The sequence below is a fragment of the Anser anser genome, assembly GCF_964211835.1.
Source record: "Anser anser genome assembly, chromosome: 20".
In the NCBI taxonomy this organism is placed as follows: domain Eukaryota; kingdom Metazoa; phylum Chordata; class Aves; order Anseriformes; family Anatidae; genus Anser; species Anser anser.
Window position 1 is genome coordinate 11945705 of NC_139741.1, and position 23169 is coordinate 11968873.

The following is a 23169-nucleotide window of genomic DNA, read 5'->3' on the forward strand; positions in this document are numbered from 1 at the left end:
GCACACAGTGTTTGCATCCCCTCTCCTGCTGGGTCATGTCTTGGAGCAGGCTTTTGCCTCAGTTGTTTCACAGCTTCGTAGCACGGCTCAGTGACTCGGTGTGCATTGTGCTGAGCTGGATGCCCGTTGCTATAATTTTACTTGTTTGTGTCCCTTAATCTGTATTTGTTCCCTTGGAAGTGCAGGGAGACACGTTAGGGCAGAGGCACTAGGTAAATACCGTGTGCTCCTCTCCCCACCGGTGCACTGGGAGCAGCGATTAGCCCAGGGTAAACAGAGCTGACTGTGCTCCTCCTGCCAGCAAGCCCTGCTGGCGAGGGGTGGGCCGGGGACCTGGAGCCGATCCTCCCCAGATCTGCGCGGGGGGAAATAAAAGCCAGGGCAGTCAGGCGCGCGGTGAGAGCATGGCAGTGGCACGGAGCTGGAGCACCTGTGGCTAGTGGTGGCCTGTGGCGAGCGCTGCGGCCTGGCTGTGGGTGCGCCATGGGCGGGATCACTGCCACTGCTATAAATAGGGCTCACAGAGAGCTGGCCTGGCAAACCCAGAGCTGAACCAAGCAGCGTGGAGGAGACGGCGTGGGACAGGGACAGGGGTGGGGCGAGCCACACTGAGGAGGAGGTGCCTGTGCACTGCTGGGGAGGGCAACAGCGCGTGCTCCATGCCAGTGCAGCATCTGTAGGGCTCGGGCACTGCCAGGATATGGACTGCAGTGCTGGGGCAGACTACTAAGGGCTTCTCAGCTGGTGTGGCTCCTGCAGCAGGCACTGGGCAATGGCACAAGCTCAGGTGGGGCTCCCAGGACCCTTCCCGGAGCCCCTCGTTGGGCCATGCCCTGACTCCGACTTCGACTCTGACTCTGAGGATGCGACCATGGGTGGTGCAGGGCCTGGTGCTGGGGTTCAGAAACCCTCCCAGGTCATCCACAGTGGCCACTTCATGGTGTCGTCCCCGCACAGCGACTCGCTGCCCCGTCGGCGCCACCGCCATGCTGAGCCCGAGGCGGCTGATCCGCGGAGCATCGACCCAACCCTGACCCGGCTCTTTGAGTGCATGAGCCTAGAGTACAGGTGAGTCCGAGAGCCCTCGCGCCCAGCATGTGTCTCACTGATCCCCCAGCTCTCTGAAGGTGTGAGTCTGGCACGCTGGAAAGGCTGGGCTCCCCCAGCGCTGCTCCATCTCCAGGAACCTCATCTGCTTGTCCATTGGGTTGTAGTGGGGCATCTGCTCACAGAACGCCATCCTGGGAGGTTTCAGGGGAAAAGAGCTGGTGCTGGAGAACTGCTATGGAGCCAGATGAGTTCTTCCTCTCTTCGCACGTAGCTTAACCATCCTCCATCAGGAGATTTGGAGTTACTGCACTTGTCTGCAGCACCCTGCACCCCGGCCCTGCACACTCTGTAGAGCAGCAGTAACCTGTGTGCAGACAACACTTAGTCTTTGGCAATACAGCCCAGAGCTGTGCCCACTTGTCCCAAAGTTGTTCTAGGTCATGTGGCAGTGGCAGCACTCCAGCCTGGATGGCTGCGCAGGGCTTTGTCCAGGACCTGCTGAAAGCTTCCCCCCTTCTCTCCAGCAAAACCAGATGGGTGACTGTGTTGTTCCCCCAAACATACAAATCACCCAAGCCCAGGGTGCGAGGGACGTGCTCACCCCACATACAGCTCCTCGGTGACAACAGGAGAGCCTGCAACTTGTTTCTTAGCACTTTGGGCCATGTTCTTGGAGGCAGCTCCCCACTTCCACAAAGACCTCAAGGCTTTGTGACCTGTCAAAGGGTGACTTGCTCTACAGACCTCAGTGCAAAATTATTTGCACAGCTTTCCCAAAAATCCAAGTGAAAACCTGGATCGATGATTACCTATTGATGCCTTGTGAAGATAAAACACGGACAAAACAGCTTTGAAGAATTGCCCATCTCCTGGTCCCACGTTGGCCTCTCAGGTGTGCCTTGAAGTCCTTTGGAGCTTGGCATGGTGGCATATGTGGTCAGTCTCAGAGTAGTCCTGGTGACGCCATGTGCTGTGACAGTACTGCGCAGGGTACTAGTTGCCACGTAGCTGTGTACGTTTGGCCCATCGCCATGCGTCTGTGTGCCAGCCTGCATGGTTTGCTCATAGTTGGTGAGGCACAGAGGTGCTGGTGACGCTGATGCTCTGCAGAAATATGGTGAACTTCAGCATGGAGTGGCCCAGCCAAGGGTTGGTTGCACTTACTGCCAGCTACTCATGCAATGAGTAGCCTCACTTTCCTTTGCTCTCCCAGCCCCACACTTGCCTTACTGTGAGTCTTGCTGCATGGGGCTGGAGGAGCAGACACTGCTGCACCCCAGAATGTGTAGGCTTCTGACTCCTGAGATGCCTCCATGTGCTCCTGAGCTCTGGTGCAAGTGCTTTGGCAGGTGGAGCAGACCAGAAGAGCCAGGACTGGCCCTTTTGCTGCAGACATGACTCCATCCCTCCAGACATCTGTACCCCTTAGACTCCTGGGCCTCACTTTCCTCCTGCATGACAAAGCATGAACCATCCCCAAGCCCAGCAGCATGGCGAACCATAACTGCAATTGAACAGTAGCCCTCAGTGAGGAGGATCCACATCAGCTACAAAGTTTTACTGCCACCACTGGTGGCCACTCCAGAGCCCAGAACATTAGAGAAGTCTTTTGTCTGTCTTGGCGCAAGACTAGGTCTTGCTCAGCACCTGTGAGAGCACATCTTTGTCAGCCCTGGAGCCAGGGCAGCTGCCAGTCGTGGAATACAGCAGGGAGATTTTGACATTAGATGATACCCAAATCCATGCTCAGTTCTTCTGTTTCTTGGAGGCCCTTCCATGCTTACATGCTCCCCTCCTCCATCTCACAGCCATTGTGCTCTGCAGCTTTGCAGCATCCTAAAAACAGATCGACAAGAAGTATTGATCAGAGCTCAGGTTCAGGTAAACTTGGACCTGCAATGAAGCGCTAGATATGCTTCGCCACACACGAGACTGGACCCTGACTGTAGAGCCAACTGCTCTGCTGGCTAACTGCCCTTCAAGCATTTGTCTCCTCCCTTTGGAAACCCACAGCAGCTTTGCTAATACATTTTTGACAGCCTTATGAGCAGTGGTTGGAGGAAGGTATCAGAGTGGGTTAAATGGAGTTTAAAGATATTTGGCTGACCTGCACTTTTAGTTTCATCTGATTTGATACCTCTCTGCATCAGCTGCCATTTCACACCTTCACTGCCAGACAGGTTCCTCAGAAACAATGTTGGTGCAGCACAGCCTCAGCTGGAGTGACCAGCCAAATATTTTCCAACCTTTACGAGTGCATCCATAGTTATGTTGTAGACTAACTCCTTAATGAAGCAGAAACCACAGAAAGGTGTCACCTCTGGAGTTCATAGTCCAAACCCTGTGCTGGGCATGGTTAATCCCAAAGTCAGGTCAAGTTCCTCAAGTTCCTTCACCATTTGAAGTATGGAGAAGACGAATGATGGAGAGCAAGGATGATGATCCCACTGCTTCTGTCCCAGGGCTTCACTGCTCACACATGGAAGTGTGTCCTCCATGACTCCAATAGGAGTCTCCCTTGCTCCAGTTTGTGTCTGTTGCCTCTTTGTCCTTTCTCAGTGCATCTCTGAGAATTATCTGTCTCCATCACCTCCATAACCTCCTTTTGGTAGTTGAAGACTACCGTCACCTTCCTCTCTTCACCTTTTCTTCTTCACGTGGAACAAATATAGCTCCCTCAGCCTCCTCTTTTCTGTCATGTATGTCAGTCTCCCACCATTTGATCCCTTCCAGGATTACTCCAGTTTTTGGACTTGAGCTTTTCCATCTTTTACTGGGGGTGGTGGTGGGGGGGAAGCAGCACATCTGGACATGATATCCAGATATGGCCTTAGAGGCGCTGAATAGAGTGGAACTATCACTTCTTGACCTGCTTGCTGAGCGGTGTCTGTTGCAGCCACATACCCCTTGTTGTTCAAGGCCTGGCTCACACCGTTTCAAAGGAAGGTAAATATGCTAAACTCTCTCTAAAAATACTGTTTGTTTTGGTTTTTTACAACTGTTTTTTAATGACTGTAGCTGAACAGTGTTTTGACTAGCTGTAACTCCACCCCTGTCCATCATTCCTCTGTGGCACTTCACACATGTTTATGGCAGTCCCATCTCAGCTTGAGCCATTGCCTCGAGGATCTCTCATATCATCCCTCCATGGGTCGGACAGTTCATCACCTCCTTTGTGAGCAAGAAGCACCCTCTCCACATCAGGGCTTGCTTCCAGCAGTAGCTTGTTTCTTCAGCTCCCTCAAAAAGCAGCATCTCCCCCCACCATGGTCTTCCTCTTGGTGCTGGGGGCTGGCATGAAGCAGTGCTGAGACCCTTTGTAACCATTTTCCAGGACACTATTCTCTTTTCAGCAGCTCTTCTGCCAAAGAGTTAAGGATTGTCATCCACTCCTTCCTTGCAAGAGATCATCTTGCTGCTTTTCTTGAGTCTCTTCCTTAGACTGTTGTTTCTCATGTCTGTCACAGGTGGACCTCCCTGCAGTACACTTGGATTCCCCAGGTTTCCCCAAGAAGCTGCACATGTGCAGCCAAGCTCCTTCAGGAACTGTTCACACCTTCGCCCCAGCATAATCAGCCCAGCTGAGCAAACTCTTTCTTCCCAAGAGCACAGTGCCACTCCCCAGCATCCTATCCTGCCTTTCAGGGGCTCCTGGGCTCACACACCACCCCACCTCATCCTGTCCTGCCCCATCCTTGTAAAGCAATTGGAGGGAATCGTTGGGTGGCTATCCTGAGGAACTGTCCTCCTAAGGGAGAAAAATGGGGTACAGATGGGAACTGCAGACTGCAGGTTTGTGCGGTCCCATCTTGTGCAGGTCTGTCTTGTGCTTCAGGAAAAAAAAAAAAAGAAAAAAAAAACCAAAAACACCCTCTTGTAGTTTTTTCCAGAGTGTGTTTTAGAATAACTTCCTCTTCTCCCCTGCCTGTACTGGAAGGTGGGATTTAGCAGGTAGGGACATCGGAGTGGAGTATTAACTCTGTCACTCTCATACGATTTAAAACAAGACAGGCTTGGATTACACCCTTGAATGCTAATTCTGTGCTAATTCGTCCTCTTGGCAAGCTGATAGCAGCCTGTAAGGCTTTCCTAGGAGAAGTGGAATTGCTGCTGTAGCTTTGCCATGTTCTCTAACTGATTCTCTAATTCACAGTGTCTTAAACACTCATGCACAGAGCAGGAAGAATACAGCAACAGAGCAGGCAGGGACCACCCCAGTGATGAACACACTGAGCTATCCTCTTCCTTTCTCTTTCTGTCAGGATTAGTCTGCGCTTTCCTTTGCCCTCCCTCCTGGCAAATCACTCAGCCTCAATTCACTACAATTCACCAGCATTCGCCTGTGCAAAGTGCGTTCCTATGAACTAGTTCAGGCTGGTTGGAAGTGGCTAGTGCAGATTTGGTTGCATCCATCTGATGAGGCTGCAAGACCGCAGACTGTCTCAGTGCTGTGTATGCCTGAGCCGCAAGGAGCCAGGGCCCTCTGGCCACAGGACCAGAGCTCAGTGCTGACAGCAGCCCCAGCTCTGCAGCTCTCCATGGGCTGTGCAGCAGTGGGTGCAGCTCCTGCTGTGAATTGTCAACATGAGGGGCAGCAGCGGGCCTGCAGAGGGGGAAAGGCTTGGGCACGGCTGAGCCTAGCTGTGCTGCAGCGCGGGTGTGCTGTTGTTTGCAGCAGGAAACGGCTTGTGTTTTCTCAGCCATTTCCCAAGGAGCTGGGGGCTGTTCCTGCCCAAGCAGAGTGCGGAGTGCAAAGGAGTTGGTCCGGTGTGCGAACCTGTTCCCATGCTGAGCCTGGCTTGACTTGCAAGCTGTCCAGCTTCCCAGACAGTTATTCACAAGAGGATTTAAATGGCTTCCCGTCTTATCTGGGGCACTTTGTGCTTTCTTTGCACTGAGGTAAATGGCTGCACGCAAAGCAGAGCTGTAAGGATGTAGTCACTCCTGTCTGCGAGAAAATACACAGAGCACCTCCATATCTAATCCTCAGCATTACCCACACTCTGTTAACACCTCTGTCACAACGCTGCCCTCAAATCATCCCAGATACACCCACACCAGCCTCCACCACACGCCTGCCAGGGCAAAGCACATACTTCCCTGGAGGCAGTAGAGCAAAACAGACAAGCTGGCAGAACAGTTTTTTTTTTCATCAATACAACAGAGTAAAAAAAAAAAAAAGCTCATGCAGATAGTAGGGGCATTTTCACGACTGTCTGATTTGAGCACAATCACTTTTTGCTTTGGGGCATTTTTTGGGAAAACTGTGGCTAGATTTTTAACTTTATCTCACAGATTCTGGATTATCGATGTTAAAAACAAACAATCAAACAAACAAACAAAAACACCATGATTTTGGTACCAAAATTTGCAAGAAATTGAGTGTGAGCTGTTAGGACTTCCAGGAAAGGCTGTCATTTTTCAGCCAGCCTGGGGCCAGTGGGGTCCCTGCTGCCTGTAGAACAAGGGGGTTCTGTTGGCCCCATGGGGACCTGCTTCTGGCCGCTGTTTCTGTGTACTTGGGAAGGTCAGGCAGTCTTGTGCCTGCAGGAGGACCTTCAGCTTAGCCTTTCCCCTCCTGCTACAGCCCATTTCCCTTCATGCAGGTCTGCATCTCACCAAGTCATTCCTTCCCCCTCCTCTTGGCATTGATGGAGAGCAAAACACTCATTTTGCCATGAAAGTAGGGGCTGCAATGCTTAAACTTCTGGGCAGGCTAAATGAATCGTGGAACAAACAGGTGCTACTGGCTGAGCCAGAGGTGGTGCTGGCCAGTGCCAGGGTTGGTCACAGGGCAAGCTCCACTCCCACCTCACCCTGTCACACAGAAACCCCTTTGCCAGTTGTGGGGTCCAGGTCCCCATTCCTCGAGCTCTGCAGGGCAGCAGGACACATGAACTGTGCCAAGGCGCACCAGGGCATCCCAAACCTTTCTCACAGCTCTGTGCGGTGTTCGCATCCATCTCCTTGGGACATAATTTCAGGAAAGGGTGGGGCCTCTTTCAAGGCAAACCAGTGAGCAAAGATCAGCGTGATAAGCTCCAAAACTGAAAGGATCGTTAATGGAAGAAAAAGGCAGTTAGTGGTGAGGCTCACAGGCATCCCCTTTCTGCCTCCACGTCCCATGGTGCTTGGTGGCCGTGGCCCCACCGGCCTCATGCATGGCCAAGGCACCCAGCTGCAGCCCTAGGGCTTGGGGCCACAGTCTCTGGCTGTTCCTTTAAGCTGGCTGGTGGCATGGGCAGCACTAGCAAGGAGTGTGGCTGGGTAGCCTTGACCAGCAGGAACTGGCCACGTGCCCAGGAAACCCGTCCTTTCCATTGGCTCCTCTGCTTGGCACCACCGCATTGTTTGCCTTGTGCCACCGGGGAAAGTTCAAAATCCCTGGTGATAGTGGAGTGGTCAATGCATAGACAAGTCCTTAACTCTCTGCGGGCCAGAGCCATGGAGATGTGGGTCCTTCTCCAGCCCCCTGGGGCCGTGGGTCAGGGCTGGGTGAGTGGCCAGCAGCCGTGGCTCTCCCAGGGGAGGGTGTCCCCCTCCACCCCTGTGGCTCAGAGCTCTAGCTCCCAGACATGTTCCTACATCAGGCTCTGGGGTTGTGGGGTGCCTCGGGGGTCCCTGCGCCTTCTCCCAGCCCCAGCCAGAAGGCACAGGCAGCGCTCACCTCCCATCCACAGAGCCAGTTGGGGACAGCATGGAGCATTTTGCTATAGGTACTGCTGCCTGATTGGGACACCTGTATGTAACAGCAGCGATGTCTCCCTGTTGCCCAAAAAGCCACCTCGCTCTGTGGGGCAGAGGGACAGGAGCACCCTGGAGTCTTGGCCGCCGTGTCTGGCAGTGGGTGGCTCTTGAGGGAAGCACCATGGGGATGTGGCTGTGTCGCTGGCTTTACTGCACTGAGCTCCTCCTCGCCAAGTCGCTCAGCCACAGAGGGAGGGAGCCTTGCGGGCAGGACAGAGACAGCCTCTGCCATGGGACCCAGCTGAGCCGAGACACGAGAAGCAGATTTCAAGGCACAGTTAATGCAGAATTGGCCAGAGTCTTCCTTAGAGGGTGCACAACAGAGGTTTCGTGAGTTTGAATGGGAAGTGTGCTGCTGCTTAAAGCATTAGTAGGGCCCAGCTCTCCTCCCCCAGCACCTCCCCATGGACACCTGTCCCATCATCTGCAGGGTACATCCAAGGAGATGCTGCAACAGGGGAATATGCCCCCACACACCCAAGCCCAGCCTTTACCTTTCATCTTCTCTGCACATACAGGGGATAAGAGGGACCTGAAGCAGCATTGAGATTTTCAAGGGAGAAGCTTTTAGCTGGAGAGGGACAGGAGGAAGTGCAGCTGTGGCCTTTCACATGCACTGTGCTCCGTGTGCGAATGCTGCCCGTGGGGAGCAGCCCAGCCTTCATGAAGCTGTGGGTGAAGCTGTCATCACCCAGGGCCATGTGCTGGCAGGTGGGAGAGCAGGAAGAGGAGGAAAGGAAACATTCAGGATCCCAAACCTGTGACAGAGAAGCTGGCCAGAGGATCAGGAGAACCAGGCAATAAGGCAAAGAGACCCCAGCCTCTCCCACAGGGCCCCATGGGGCAGTATGACTTTGGGAACCTTTGTGCAGTGCAGTTGGGTGCACAGGAGGGTGATGGGTCCCTCAGCTGGAAGGAAATGAGCTGCAGTGCTGGCTTCGTGAAAGGAAGCTTCCCACACTGCAGGCTGTATGAGGGACATCACCACCACCATGGAAAGCTGCACAACAAACACTGCTGCCTCCAGGAGCCTGGAAACATGGAAGGAGGGAGCCCAGGCCGGGCTGGGAGACAGGGTGAGGGGGTGCAGGGTGGCACCAGGTGTAAGGTTGGGTGGAAAACGAGCCCAGGGCAGTGCTAGGCTGAGGACAGGGCTGGTCCTGTCTCTGTCCCTCCTAGGGCAGAAGCGAGTGTCCCGTAATGTCCTCAGGCTGCATGTCCTTCTGTCCCCAGACCCACACAGACAGCTGTCCCTGCCTGCCTTGCTGCCCGTGCCTGACCCTGGCTGAAGTGGTTTCCAAACCTTGCCTGGAGTTAAAAAGAGGCTCAAAAATAGCAGTCCCAGTGCTGCGATGAGTCAAGAGCCACAGTAACACATGCTCCCAGTGACTTGGCTGGGTGGGCAACTTCCCTTCCTGGCCCCTGGGGCTAGAATACAGCTCGGGGAAGGTGGGGTCTCACCTTGGAGCAATGTCTAGAGTCTCGGCCAGTGAATTCTCCTGTATGCTGTGCTTTAATCCCAGGGGCTCCAGAAGCCTAATGTGGGTCTGCAAAGCTCCTGGCTTAGGTCTGTGCTGCTCTCAGTGAACAGGAGCTCAGGGTGCTCCTATGGTAATCCGATGGGTCCCTGGCAAGCAGCCTGCAACAGAGCTGTGAAGCTGAGCCACATGGCTGTGCCTGCTCCCGGACCTGCTGGCAGCCCTCAGTCTGTCTCAAGGCATGGCCTCCTTGTAAGGCCCCAAAATGGGAGGGCTCTAACATGGTCCCCTTCAGCCTCTCTTTTGCCTGGCATTTTAGTGGGAAGCTGGTGTCGCCAAAGTGGAAGAATTTCAAGGGGCAGCGGCTGCTTTGCCGGGATAAAATCCGTCTCAACAATGCTATCTGGAGAGCGTGGTACATCCAGTGTGAGTATGAGGCCAGACCCTGCTGCCCATGTTGAGTGCCGGGCAATGCCATGTGGAATGGGGCTGATGCTGGGGCAGCAGAGCCGCAGCAGGCGCCCAGCCCTACGAGTGCACCGGCTCCCTCCCCTGTGCAGGGAGGGGGCTGTGGGCAAAGCCGGCTGTTTTCCCCTGGGCAGATGTGGAACAGAGGAAGAACCCCATGTGTGGTTTCATCACCCCCCTGGAGGGATCTGAGGCTGACGAGCATCGAAAACCAGAGGTAGGGTGTGGGCCCTCATTGCTCCTGTAGCCAGGAGCAGGTTGGGGGGGGGATGTGCAGCTGGGAGCTGGGGACATCGCAGGAGGTAGAGCCCCCATCCCAGCTTGCTGGCTTTGCAAGATTTGCTGGGGAAGGCATTTACGATGTGGCCCAAAGAAACCAGTCCCATCTGTGGGGTGCCTGGGGTAGGCAGGAGCTGGCTGTGGGGTGCCAGGCTGGGGGATCAGTCCCATGGCCGTGATGCCCCAGTACTGTCCACTCCCACAGGCTGTCGTGCTGGAGGGCAATTACTGGAAACGCCGCATCGAGGTGGTAATGAGGGAGTACCACAAGTGGAGGATCTACTACAAGAAGCGGGTGAGTGGCCCTGTCCCTGCTGCTCCCTGCCCCAGTGCGACGATGGTGGGACAGGATGGCGGCGTCCCTGGTGCAGAGACATGGCTGCCTGGGAGCTGGCCGGTGGTTGTCCCCACGGTGATGGTGGAGGGGACTTGGCGGGGTCCCGTCCCTGGCTGCCCGTGGTGCTGTGGCGCACTCTGGCAGTCTGACCTGAGCTGGTTCTGCCTTGCCTGCTGCATGGCCTGGGGCTGGGCTTGGCAGTGCACCTGCAGTGCACGTGCTGGGGTGGGAGGAGCGGGGCTCACTGCATCACCCCGGCTGGGCCGTGATTCGCTGGCGGCAGAGGCTCAGCCAGGCAGCACGTGCCTGCAGGCCGGCTGGCCCGATGTCACCCTGGAAGTCACTCCCGGGCAGGATAATCTAGCAGTGGCCCGGGTGGCACCGGCCTTGGCCGCCCGCCATGCAGGGAGGAGCATGATGCCAGCCTCCTCCCCAGCCGCTCGCTCAGCCTGAAAAAGGCCGGGGTGCCGCGGGAGGCAGTGTGCGGGCAGCCTCACACCGCCGCGCACCTCTCCACCAGCCCTGCTGCTGCCCTGTGCAGTAAAGGCAGATGTGAAGGGGTGGTGGCCAGGGCCAGACCCCAGAGCAGGCAGTGCGCGTGGTCCTGCTGGCTGGCAGGAGGTGACCGAGGGGCAGGGCCCGCTGCCCCCTCTGCCCTGCCCTGGATCTGCCCACACCTCAGCTGTCACCTTCTTCTCCTTCCAGCTCCGAAAGTCCAGCCGGGAGGGAGAGCTCTCCAGCCCAAAGCAGGTGAGTCTGCTGGGGAAGGATGGGCAGCGGGGAGAGGGGCACGATGTGGAGCCCTGTGCCAGGCAGCTCGGGAAAAGCGCAGTTGAAAGCCCCCTGTCCCCGATGTCTGTGGTGGCCACTGGAGGGGAGGCAGTTGGGATGCTGATTCACCCTCCAGAAGCACCAGTGTGCCAGGCTGGAGGCCCTGGGATGAGGGAGGCTGCAGTTGTCTGGGAACTGCTGGGGCAGCAGCCAGGGAGGCAGGCATGGGCCCTGCCTGCGGGAGGTGCCCACCAGCTCCTTTGCTCCATCTCACCCAGGACGAGGATGCCTGGAGACCAACGGAGAAATGGTGCAACCAGCTCTTCTGCAATGTGGTGCCCATGCTGCTTGGGAACGAGGAAGAGGAGCTGGGGGGCAGGCAGCACTTCGACTTGGACACCTTCCTATCAGACATCTCTGACACACTCTTCACCATGACACAGACACCCAGCACCCACCAGGCGCTCCCAGAGGATGGTGGGTGCCCCAAGCCATGCTGGAATTGGAAGAGGAGGTCCAGGCAGACAGCGTGCCCAAGGCACATCTCTGCCTCTTGGCTTCAAACCGAGAGCTGCTGCCTTTGGCAGACAGGGCCTCCACCAGTGCTGGACAACCCCAACACTGCTGCTGCCCTGGAAGCACAGAGCTCCCAGTGGCTGCATGGGGGCCAGCCCATGCTGTCCAGGGCAAGGTGGGCTGTGGTGCCACAGGTGGCTGCCAGGGAGGCCAGGATTCGCCTCGCACCAGACTCCATGGCAGCGCTGCCAGTCTGGGACTGCTCCTCATTGTCCCTGCCTGGCCCGGTTCCAGGCAGCTCCTGCAGCACCAGCCAGCGCCAGCTCCTGCACCTGGATCAGCTGTTTTTTTCTCCTCTTTCACAGAGGGTTGTGGGTGGATGAGGCCCCAGACGTGCTGGTGGGCAGGGTGGTGGGATAGGATGGCCCTGGAGGCTGAGTTCCTGCAGGGAGAGAACCCATCTGCCTGGCTTTGCTCTGCTGTGGGGCAAGGTGCAGCGATGCAGTGTGACAATGGTGTGTTGGTGGTGGCAATAGGGCAGGTGCGAGGACAGCCCTGGGGGAGGGGGGACACGGGATGACTGGGGGTGCAGTGCCCTAATGCTGTATCTCGGTGCTCTTCCAGCATATATTGGGAATGCTGACATGATCCAGCCAGACTTGGCACCCCTGCAGCCCAGCCTGGATGATACCATGGAGATCTCAGGTAAGAGCCAGCCTGGATGCAGAACCACATCCATACAGCCCGGTGCACTGTGCACACCATGGCAGCCCAAAGTGGAGGTGAGAAGTCTGGCCAGGACCAAGAGCTGCTGGGGGCAGAAAGTGCTGACCATGGAAAGAGCAGCAAGAAAGGGCCGGGGTGCCCTGGTCTGCCATAGCAGGTGAGGAAGAGCTTGGCCAAGAGCTGGTGAAGGGGACTTCTACAAACAGAGGGTCTTGCCAGGTGTATGAAACCACCTGAATTTGGCTGCAGACGAAGGACAATTGTCCCCACAAGAGAGAGGAAACCTCTAGAGAGCAGGTTCTGTGCTGCCACGTCCCTCTCCTCACCCCTCTCTTGCTGGTCAGCCCTAGGCACAGCAGCCTGGGGGCTGCATTGGAGCTGGGCCCCTGTGATGGGCTGTGCTACATCCCTTGATGACATGTCACTGTCCCTGCCGGGTTGGCCCCAAAAAAACAAAACTGCCACTGGTGTCCAGGCCAGACAGCTGGGGCAACGGGGCTGCTGAGGAGGATGAGTGAGCAATGTCGGCCTCTTCCCATGGGGCTGCCATCAGTGCTGCCAGTCATGGTCTGCCTGCGACACGGTGCACTCCTTTGTAGCAGTACAGTGTCTGTGAGCACTAGAGCATCAGCTGGGACATGTCCTGGTCCCATCTGTGCTGTGTTGTGTACCCGTGGGTCATGCGAGGGCCAGGCGCTGCTGGCACACCCTGCACCAGAGACCATCTCTGCCCTTGAACATGCTGAAGCCAGTAGCTTGGGAGCACTTTCTAGGGGGGGGGGGCAGCTGATGTGGCCTGGTGGCTGCAAGCCTCCCTTGTAGCTGACGGCCTCAGACAGCACCAGCATCTCTGGACCCCTTGGTGTGTCTCTCAGTGCCCTGTGAGTGGAGCCTGGCTGGGACTCCTGGAGCTCCGTGGCCAGCCTCCATTTCCCACTTCCCTCCACTGGAGGAAACAAAGCGGCTTGCGCCATACAGCTGTGGGCTGATGCAAGACCAGATGCTGACGGCGAGCAGGGGCAGCAGTGGGCACCCCCATGTGCCGGGGCAGGTGGTGGGATGCCCCAGGGGTGGACGGGTTGGGAGGGCTCTTGCCAGCCCTTCCAGCACATTCGCTCCATGTATCCCTTTGGGGCGAGCCATGCTGGGAAGAGGGTCTGTCCTCACTGCTAGCCATTGGCCTCCTGTCCCTGGGTGCCCCTGGTGGGCAGCGGTCACTAGGTGGTGAGACAGCTCTGAAGGGGTCAAAATAACACTTGCCATTCCACAGGGAGGTCCTGCATGGCATTGGAAGGCTGCACTGACCCCTTTTAAGCAGCACTTCGCAGCAGTGGTGTCATGGCAGCAGCCCCAGTGCCTCTCCCTCATGGGCCACACTGCCATCCATGCTGCTGTTGTGCACCCAGTGCGGCACAGCCTCATGATCAGCAGGAATTGTCAAGTGGCACTATGGTACCCATCTGAAGCAACATATTTCTATGAGCAGTCAAATTGTCTTTCTTTTCCTGGGGTAGAGGTCTGCATTTTACTCCAGGGTACTGCCTGCAAACGGGCTGGGTCTTACCGCAAGCCACTGAATGGCAGGAAAGCCTCTGCACCAGACGTGTGAGTGTGCCAGGCGGAGGTGTGGGAGCAGAGAGGAGTGCGCACCTCAGGCTGGGCTGGGAGTCTGCACTTGTTTTAGACAGCACAGCTGGGGTGTGCAAGGCCCTAAGTGTGACCACAGGGCCACGGGGTGAGTAGGGAGAGGACATGGTGGTCCTTTTCCAGGAAGGGGAGGCTGATGCTGAAAGCTGGGTGCTGGGTGCCAGAGTAGCAGGTGCCAGTCAGCTTAGGACCCAAGGCTGCTTTTGCAGTGTGTGTGATGGCTGATGGTGGCTCGAGAGCAGGGATCCCCCGGCAGCCTTGTGCAGAGCAGCATGGTGTAAGCGTGCGGGGTGGGCACTGCAACAGCCCTGTTGGGGCTGTGCCCAGAGTCCACACATCTCATGAATGAGGCAAGCAGAGCAGAGATGGGGACTCAGGACTCCTGAAGGGTCACAGGGCTGTCACTGTGCCTGGTGGCTGTCATAGAGCTCGGTGCCTGTCAGTCAGCAAGTGCAAGCCAATCCCCAAATGAGGAACCAGCTCATGTCCCCAGTGGGTGCCGGAGCATGGTGTGGGGCGGATGGAGAAGTCCTGATGGCAGAGGCAAGGGATCAGCCCGGTGCGGTGCCCGAGCTCTGCTGGCACCGCGCTCCAGGTAGGACCCGCTCTGGGCGCTGGGTTACAGGGGCCAGGTTGGCCAGCTCGTGGGGTGGCATCACCCTGCAGCACTGCAGGGCTCGCAGGGAGCCCAGGGCCAGTGCTGGAGGGTCCTGTATTTGGGAGCAGGCTCTGTAACCTGGATCCCTTTGGAGAGCAGCTCCAGGATTGAGAAGGATGCCAAAGGCTTAGTGTGCTGACCGCACAGGCTCTTGTCCCCCAAGCAGCAGTGCGCCCTGGTCACACTGCACAGCCCGGGAGCAGGTTGGATCAATGTGACAGTGGAGAGGAGCATGGGCAAGAGCTGCAGGGTGGGTAAGGGGTAGGAGAAGGGGAGGACAGAACGCCCAGGAGGTTGCCAGCTGCTGTGCTGGGCAGGATCCACCATCCATCCCGGCAACACAGTGAGAGGCACAAGAGGAATCGAATCTGCAGTGCTGGGCACCAGAAATGCCTATAAATACACACAGAGCTGCAGTGCTGGTGGCAGGGGGCAGCTTGGCATGGGTACAGAGAAGGGCCAGGGGCAGCATGGAGCTGGGTGCTGCACCTTGGGGAATGCTGAGACCCTGCCTGGCCGTGCCACAGCCCACACCAAGCGCTGGCCCTGGAGGGGCAGGAGTGGCTCTGCCGTGCTCCCAGGCATTTGCCATGTCCCTGGCCTCAGTCCAGGTGGGACTGGGAACAGGGTCTGAGGAGGATGTGCTGCAGCCTCCGAGGACAGTGGGGCCATAAGGATCCGAGCACCTCAGAGGCCATTTCCATCATGAGAGCTCTGGTGCCGACAGCAGCCAACTCTCTCTTGCAACAACCTGTAGCAGTGGGCTGGGAAGAAGTGGAGTGTCAATGTTGCTGCCCATCCCTGCAAGGGGCATGTAGGCAAATGCTGTCCCCAGCCTGGGGTACGTGGGCTGCAGCTCCTCTCTGCAGGGCTCATGGGGAAGGGGCAGAGTCAAGGAGAGCAGGGCGCCTGCTCTGTGTCACACCAGTGTTACCCTCAGCCAGCAGTGTGCTGTGCGGTATGGCACTGCTGGGATTGGCACGGCATCCCTCTCTGCTGGCATTTCCTCCTCCAGTGTAGACTCGAAAGGGTCTCAGGCCCAGAGATTTTGCCTCTCCCAGTGAGGACACTCCAGGCACTGGAGCCTGTGCCAGAGCCCCGAGGAGTCATTGCAGGCCTCCTGGTGCCCAGGGCACAGCTGGGCAGGCTGAGCAGCCAGGGTCAGCCTGGATGTTCTTGAACTGGCTCTGCTGTCAGCAGCATGAGGGCCTGAAGGCAGAGATGCCCATGTCAGCGGAGGATTTGGCCCTGTGCTGGAGCACAGCTGGGTGCTCCCCAGCAGAGACATGGGTGCTTGTGTACTGGACCAGCTGCTTGGATGCAGAACCTGTGCCACAGGCTGTCGGGCAGCTGCCTGCAAGCCCATCCAGTGCTCCTGCTCCACCCTACAGGGAAACGTACATCCAGCAGCCCCATCCCCACCCCACAGTCATTCTCACTGGGGAAAAACCCTCCTGGTGGTCGTGTTTGGTCCAGTGCTGGCACAGGCAATGGTAGCCCCAGCACAGAGCCGAGGTGTGTGCGGGGCTGATGTGCCCATGGAGCTTGTTTCACAGGGGCGGTGATTGCCCCAGGCACAATGCCAGCACTTTGTGCCGTGGCGTCTGGGCCTGCGGAAGAAGCAGGGTTGTGGGAAGGAGACAGGAAGGGAGAGGGAGTCGCAGCAAGGTCACGGGGCTCGGCTTCAGGAAGGGCATGGGATGTGGTTAGCCACAGGCTGCACGCAAGGCAGCACCAGACCAGAGAAGCAAATGCTTGCCCCGACCCCAGCAGGACTGTGTCGCGTGGCTCAGGGACAGTGCGACCTGATCCTCTGAGTAAAGTTGTGTTGGCCACGAGACCAGCTCCACAGCTGCCCCACAGCCTGGGTGGCATGGTCCCTGCCACCAGAGCTGGCTCGGGAGGAGCGGGAAGGGCCCAAACCCCCTGGGAGTAGCTGGAGCACGCAGCTCTCAGCTGGGTGTCAGGGACAGGGACGGGGATGGGGTCCCCACCCCTGGGTGGCATCCCTGGGCGGGTTTTCCTGTCCCAGTGCCTGTGGCAAGGCTGGGCCTAGGCGCGTCAGTTGCCTCTTCCCTCTCACCATGTGAAACTCCAGTGTTTCACAACAAGGGCACCGAATCTGCCCATGGAGCCAGCAGCTGTCCCGGCCCCCCAAGGTGAAGGTGAAACAGGCAAATCTCCACCAGCACCAGGCATGGAGTCTCTCTCCAGTGTGCCCTGGGCTTGTCACCCCTCTCCAGGAGCAGCTCATGGCAGCAGGAGCACTCCTCTGGCCCCTCACTGCCCATCACCATCTCTCTACTTTGTCCCGCAGATATTTTCATCAGTCATCGGCCATTGCCTGCACAGACACAATTGGGCTACCAGGAGCCACCCTGCTTTGTGACTATGGCTGAGCCCCTCTATGGTGGCGGAGGGGCCATGCCTGCCAGCCCCGATGCCCTGCTCCCTCCCAGCACCCTCCTCCAGGTGAGCGTGACCCCAGCTCATGGCCCACGGCTGCCAGTGCCCAAGCCACCCCTCCTGACACGTCCCTATTTCCCGCAGCCTGGCAGTGCCTCCCAGCTCAGCCTCCATGGTGCCTTCCTCAGCTCCGAGCAACCCCCGCCACCGCTGGCCCCCGAGCCCCCTGCTGCGGTGCCTGGCAGCCTCAGCCCCCAGCTCAAACACAAGCCCTTGCTGCAGTACAACTTCCCTGGCAAGTGCGTTGGCATGGAGCCGCTCGGCCTCCCCTACACCAGCCCCAGCCCATCCCCTGGGCCCCCACTGCTGGGCCCAGAGCCCCCATTTTCCCCCGCCTCCGCCCCCCGCTCCAAGTTTCCCTACACTGCCTCACCCAGCCCCTCACTCCTCGCCCACCCCGTGTCCCCGCTCTCCACACCATGCTTCGCCCAGCACACCCCGGGCATGGGCTATGCTGTGGACATGGTGCCCCCAGGGTACCCTGGCCCGGCTGCCCCCCAGCACCTGCCCCACACCGCACCGGGCAGCCCCAGGTTTGCCACCCCAAAAGGGCCATCCCCTGGCGGGAGCGGGCGGTCGAAGGCAAAGGCTGGCAGCACCAAGGCGAAGAGGCTGCCAGGGCCCTCCGTACCGCCACACCTGGCCGTGCCCAACTCCTGCCTGACCCAGCTGCTGACCACAGGTGAGGGGCCACAGGAGGACCCGGGGGGGTCGCAGGGTTGGGGTGAGTCGGTGGTGGGTGGGGGTGCTTGGGGGTGTTGGGAGAGAGAGGCCCTGCTTCCTCCCTGGGATTTGGATGCTGGGGATGCGGGACTGGGTGTGTGGCTGTCCCCATGGTGAGGCAGGGAGTGGGCAAGCAGTGCCAAGCCCAGAGGCAAGGACACATGGGTGAGCCCCCCTGCCCTCTGCTCCTGGGATGGAGACGGGGGCCAGTTGGCTCCAGGGCTTCACCACCAGCACTAGTGCAAAGTCCCTGTGTCCCCAGCCTGGTGTCTACAGCCTAGTTGGTGTGAAAGGGATGAGGGGCCGGCTGTGTCCTGCCCACCCTGCTGCCCACGTGTGTGATAGGACAGGTGCCATGGAGGATGTTTCGGCCGTTCCTTTGTTTGGCCAAAGCTGGCTGGGGGTATGTGACTGCACCGAGGCTCCCAGGCTCACAACACATGAGGATTTAAGGGGCTGGCAGTAGCCTAGTGGTTGCACTGCTCGCCTCCCCTCTAGCCGCATGTTGGGGTCGCAGGTTCGAGCAACACCCTGCGATGCTTTGCGGGCTTCTTTTTTTGTAGGGTGTTGGTTGGACCAGACGATCTCAAAGGTCTTTTCCAACCTTAATGATTCTGTGATTCCGTAATTCTATAGGATGTCCCTGATGCAGGGAGCAAAGGCACCTCTCTCCAGTGGGTGCTTCAGTCTTCCCTGGGGCAGACAGGCAGGGAAGGGGCTGCAGCAATGTTGGTGCTCAGGGCTGGCACCCCCATGGGGCAGGAAAATGTCACCCAAGCACTGGCAGCCTGATGCAGAAGCACCCTTCTGCTCCCCTCTCTCTTGCAGCCAAGCAGGAGCCAGCCCTGGATACCTCGCCTGCGCATGGTCCGGCACTCCTGCCTGCATCCCCTGTCTCCCCGGTAAGTACTTGCATACCCCTTTACCAGTTGCCCCCTCTCCCCCCTCCAGGTTGAGAATTGCCCTCCTAGTTGCTGGGGAATGGGTAGGGCCACCACATAGCAGGTGGAGAGAAGGGGGCTTCACGGGGTCCCCATTGCAAAATGGAGCTGGATGCAGATGGGGCATGTGGCTGGGGTGCCGGGGAGGCTTGGAGCAGCGCTGGGTGGGAGTCACCCAAGCGTCTTTTCAGGTAAAAAAAACTGGGCAGATCTGGCAAACATCTCACTTGCAAGGCCCCTGCAGGTCCCCCTGCAGTGTTTGGCCATTAGTGCCGGGGCGCTGACCAACCAAAGGGGCTCTGTGCTGCGGGTGAGGTCTGGTCCCTGGCGCACACAGGGCACTGGCCCCCAACCTCCTGCTTCCTTCTGCCTTCTCTCAGCAGCAGAGCAGTGTCCCTGACGTCCCTGCCGCCTTCCTGTCCAGAGTGGCCCAGCTGAGCCCAGGGCTGTCTCCTGGCTCCAGCCCTTCCCAGGCAGTGCCAGTGCCAGTGATGCTGGCGGGCGCTGCGCCGGGGCCGCTGCTGGTCCCCAAGGTGGAGCGGCTGTCCCCCACATCATCTTGCGGTGAGTCTGAGCACCCCAAGGAGCCCAACTGGGAGCTCCCCCAGGGCACCCTGTTTCCTGCAGGGAGCCTGGACCAAACACAAATTGCTTCTGGGAAAATTTAATTTCTGCTTTGATTCCGGCTGTTTGCAGTTACCCACCTGAGTAGGAATGACTTCTTTCTGCTGGGGAGGGCACAAACCTTTTTATCTGGTTCTTTCTCCAGGAAAAAAAAAAAAAAGAGGAAAAGACAAAAGCAGAAAAATGTCAGTGTGGTTTTGAAAACCCAGAGCTTGGTTTTTGAGTGGGAAGCACTCTGCTTTCACCCACAGAAACCAGAGTGCGGGCTGGAAAACAGGCTCCCATGTCATGTCCAGTTTCAGTTTGGTGCTGCAAATCACAGCCTTACAGCCCTCAGGACTCTATCCTGGTGGTTCCCACCCAAAGAAACATTGGGAATTTAAAATATCACTTACCAAATGTTCCCATTTTCTGAGCAGTTGTAAAATGAATATCATTTGGAAAAAGACAGGACAAGACAAGGTTGGAAACCAGACCATCAGCTGAGGGGGTAGCTGCCCCGGAGCCAGGGCAATGCTGCGGATCGCTCCCCACTGCCCATCCCAGCACAGGACCCTGGTGTCAGCCCGTCTTCCCTAAGCATCCTCTTTTATTATCCAGGCAGTGACTGGCCCAAGCCCAGACAGGCCTCCTCGGGACCCACTGCAGGGCTGGGCACTGGCATCTCCCTGCATCACCCCACATCCCGTAGGGGCAGACCCGAGTCCAGCAAGGTATGGCAGGAGCAAGCGCTGCCTTCTCTGCGGGGGCAGCATCTCCATGTGCACCCCCTTCCCTGCTGCCCAACCGAATTCACCCCCGGCCTCACTGCAAGCTTTGGGTCAGCCCATCTCCGACGTGGCAGGAGGCCCGGGGCCACCTCCGCTGCCAGGAGGTGCCTGACAGTGCTTGCCCACAGATAGAAAGCCGGCGTATCACACACATCTCCGCCGAGCAGAAGAGACGCTTCAACATCAAGCTGGGCTTTGACACACTGCACAGCCTGGTGAGCACGCTGAGCACCCAGCCCAGCATCAAGGTAAGCGTGCAGGGCAGAGCAGACCAGCTGGCCAGCTCTGGGCACGGGGCATCTCCTGGGGATGGTGTGCCCCCAGGCTGCACCAGCACGCATGGAGTCATGCCCAGGTTGCCTCGGATCTGCAGCCTGTTGCAGAGACTTCCAAGGCTTGGCAGTGGGGCGCACAAGACCTCGTGCCTTTTGCTGCCTCAGCCCTGCTCCCCTGCAGGTCAGCAAGGCCACCACCTTGCAGAAGACAGCTGAGTACATCTGCAAGCTGCAGCAGGAGCGGGCAGCCCTCCAGGATGAGGCACAGCGGCTGCGGGAGCAGATCGAGGAGCTCAACAGCTCGATCAAGTAGGGGGGCACAGCCAGGGGAGGTGGGAGGGAGCTGCTACCTGTGGTGGGGCAGCCAGGCAGGGCAAGCGGCAGTGCCTTGGGGCAGCAGCCACAGCAAATCTTCTGAGCACCTCCATGGACCTCCATTTGTCTGTGTCCCCCTCCCCCCCTCAAACCCTACCTGGGGGATTTGCTCAAGAAGTAGAGCTGCGTGGGACCAGTGCGTGGGCACATGCCCCACCACTACCCTGAGAGCAGGACAGTACCGGCTCAAAACGCGCAGGGCCAGTGAGCCCTGCTGAGAGCTGAGGGCCTGCTGGAGCCTCTCCCTGCAGGGTGGCTGCCACAACTCCCAGCCCCCTGACTGCAGACTCACAGTGCTGCTTCTGCACCACAGCCTGTGCCAGGAGCAGCTGCCAGCCACGGGGGTGCCCATCACACGCCAGCGCTTCGACCAGATGCGCAGCATGTTCGACGAGTACGTCCGCTCCTCCACGCTGCAGAACTGGAAGTTCTGGATCGTATCCTTTGGGGCTGGTGCCTGTTCCTGGCTCTGCTCCCTCCACCAAACACCAGGTCCGCTGGTCTGCCCACTCAGCCCACTGCTGTGTCCCTCCGGCTCAAGAGGCTCTGGGGATGACGCACGGTGGGAGCCCACTGAGATGCTGTGGCTAAGAGGAAGCTTCTGTTACAAGGGAGTGAGCAGAGTAGGAATAAATTATCAGTCCTTGGGGAAAAGGGAAGTCACCAGTGGAGCTGAGCTCACTGTTGCCGTGCAGGGAGGAGCTCCTGGTGGCCTGAGGAAAGGACCAGGCACAAACCTGGTGACATGAGGACTTCACCTTGGTGGCCAGTGTAGCACACCCTGGAAACCAAGGCCCATGTCCCAGGCCCATGCCTGGGACACAAGTCTGGACTCCACACAGTGGAAAGGATGAAGGGGGCCAAAGGCCAAGGAGGGGCAGACAGGATGGTCAAAGAGCTGGGCCATGAATGGGGATTAGACACCCTGAGACCATCAAGCCTGCAGAGACCGTGAGGTCTGCCAACCCCCAGGTAACAGAAGCAGCTAGGGCAAAGCAGAGCTGGTTCCTGACACGGACTGGGGGAGGGCTTTGTGGTTCCTTCCACACAACAGTAGGGATCCTAAGGCTGACATGGGCATGCTCGTGGTGGAGGAGGTGCCTGCTCTGGATTACTACACACACATTCACCAGCCCCCAGCGTTGTTCCCTGAAGCTGGGTATAGCTTGGGGAGCACACGTGCTGGAGTCATGCTCTGCTTCTGGGCACCTGCAGAGGACGCAGCGCGAGCCAACTCCTTGATCTGGTCTGGAAGAGCTGTCCTGTGATTTCGGCAGCTCCAGCTGTGACGCAGGTTGTGCAGCTCTCCTGTTGCCTGCCCTTGGCTGTGTGGTGCAGGCCACGAGCTGGACCTGGCTCCCCGGGGCGCCCGTGTGCCAGAGCTGCGGTGCTGCAGCGCCCGGCCTGGCGGGGCGGTTGGGACGGCGGTGCCGGGCCCTTTCCTGGTCCACGGAATGGTCCTGCTGACGCTCGCATCCCCACCACCCCAGCGGGAGGCCTGTCCTGCCGCCTGTGGGAGGATGCTGCCCACACCAGGAGCTGGTGGGGGGGAGGCCATGACCAAGCTGGCCCTTAACTCCTCCGCTCCCCTCAGTTCAGCATCATCATCCGGCCCCTCTTCGAGTCCTTCAACGGCATGGTGTCCACGGCCAGCGTGGAGAGCCTCACGCAGACATCTCTCGCCTGGCTGGACCAGCACTGCTCCCTCCCAGCGCTTCGGCCCAGTACGTAGCCCCGTCCCCAGCTGGCCAGGTGGCCCGCACCGACCGGCTCCGGGGGGGAAAACCGGAGGGAAAGCGGCCGGGGCACGCCGGGGCCGGGTCTGCGGCACCGGCCGCGGGCACTGACGAGCCCCCCGTCTCCCCGCAGCCGTCCTGAGCTCCCTGCGGCAGCTGAGCGTCTCCACCTCCATCCTCAGCGACCCGGCGCGCGTCCCCGAGCAGGCGACGCGGGCAGTGACCGGGCCGTCCCGCGGCAGCTCCTCGTAGCCGCCCCGGGGCCGCCGCGCGGGGCCAGCCTGAGCCGGGCGCCGGATGAACGCCCGCCGGCGGCAGCGGGGAGCCCCCGGCGGGGCCGCAGGGGCGGGGTGGGGGGGCGGGGACGGACGATATCTGCGTGTCGGGGAGATAAAGGAGCGCGCCGCCGCACGGCCCCCGGCCTCTTCCTGCCGCGGCAAGGGGCGGGGCGGGCGGCAAGGGGCGGGGCCGGGTGGTGGGCGGGGCCGGGTGGTGGGCGGGGCCGGCCGGCGGGGCGGGGCGGTCTGCGGGGCGGGAGGGGGCGGGGCTATCCAGTGCGGCGGGAAGGGGCGGGGCCAGCCG

General features: G+C 59.0%; 1 protein-coding gene across 2 annotated transcripts; it reads left to right on the forward strand.

The window, feature by feature from the left end:
• The first annotated feature begins 246 nt into the window (after window positions 1-246).
• Window positions 247-23018, forward strand: MLXIPL (MLX interacting protein like). 2 transcript variants are annotated; one of them, XM_083806227.1, is made up of 17 exons: window positions 250-1068; window positions 9595-9701; window positions 9878-9960; window positions 10228-10317; window positions 11065-11109; window positions 11409-11607; window positions 12271-12351; window positions 16995-17149; window positions 17228-17825; window positions 18695-18768; window positions 19188-19371; window positions 20032-20144; window positions 20330-20449; window positions 20658-20785; window positions 21165-21288; window positions 22446-22575; window positions 22721-23016. In XM_083806227.1, exons 1-17 carry the CDS (start codon window positions 773-775, stop codon window positions 22837-22839), a joined length of 2646 nt encoding a protein of 881 aa, XP_083662353.1. In that variant the 5' UTR covers window positions 250-772; the 3' UTR covers window positions 22840-23016. The 2 variants fall into 2 exon arrangements, with proteins under 2 accessions (XP_083662352.1, XP_083662353.1); XM_083806226.1 differs by having other exon boundaries at window positions 247-1068; window positions 16995-17825; window positions 19191-19371; window positions 22721-23018.
• Window positions 23019-23169: the final 151 nt, after the last annotated feature.

Excerpts from the sequence above, each read along its gene's own strand:
- MLXIPL (XM_083806226.1), top strand. The coding sequence starts at position 773 with ATGGCACAAGCTCAGGTGGGGCTCCCAGGACCCTTCCCGGAGCCCCTC. Across the intron at positions 9,961-10,227 it reads ACGAGCATCGAAAACCAGAG|GCTGTCGTGCTGGAGGGCAA; the intron begins GTAGGGTGTGGG and ends CCACTCCCACAG. Across the intron at positions 20,786-21,164 it reads GAGCTCAACAGCTCGATCAA|CCTGTGCCAGGAGCAGCTGC; the intron begins GTAGGGGGGCAC and ends TCTGCACCACAG.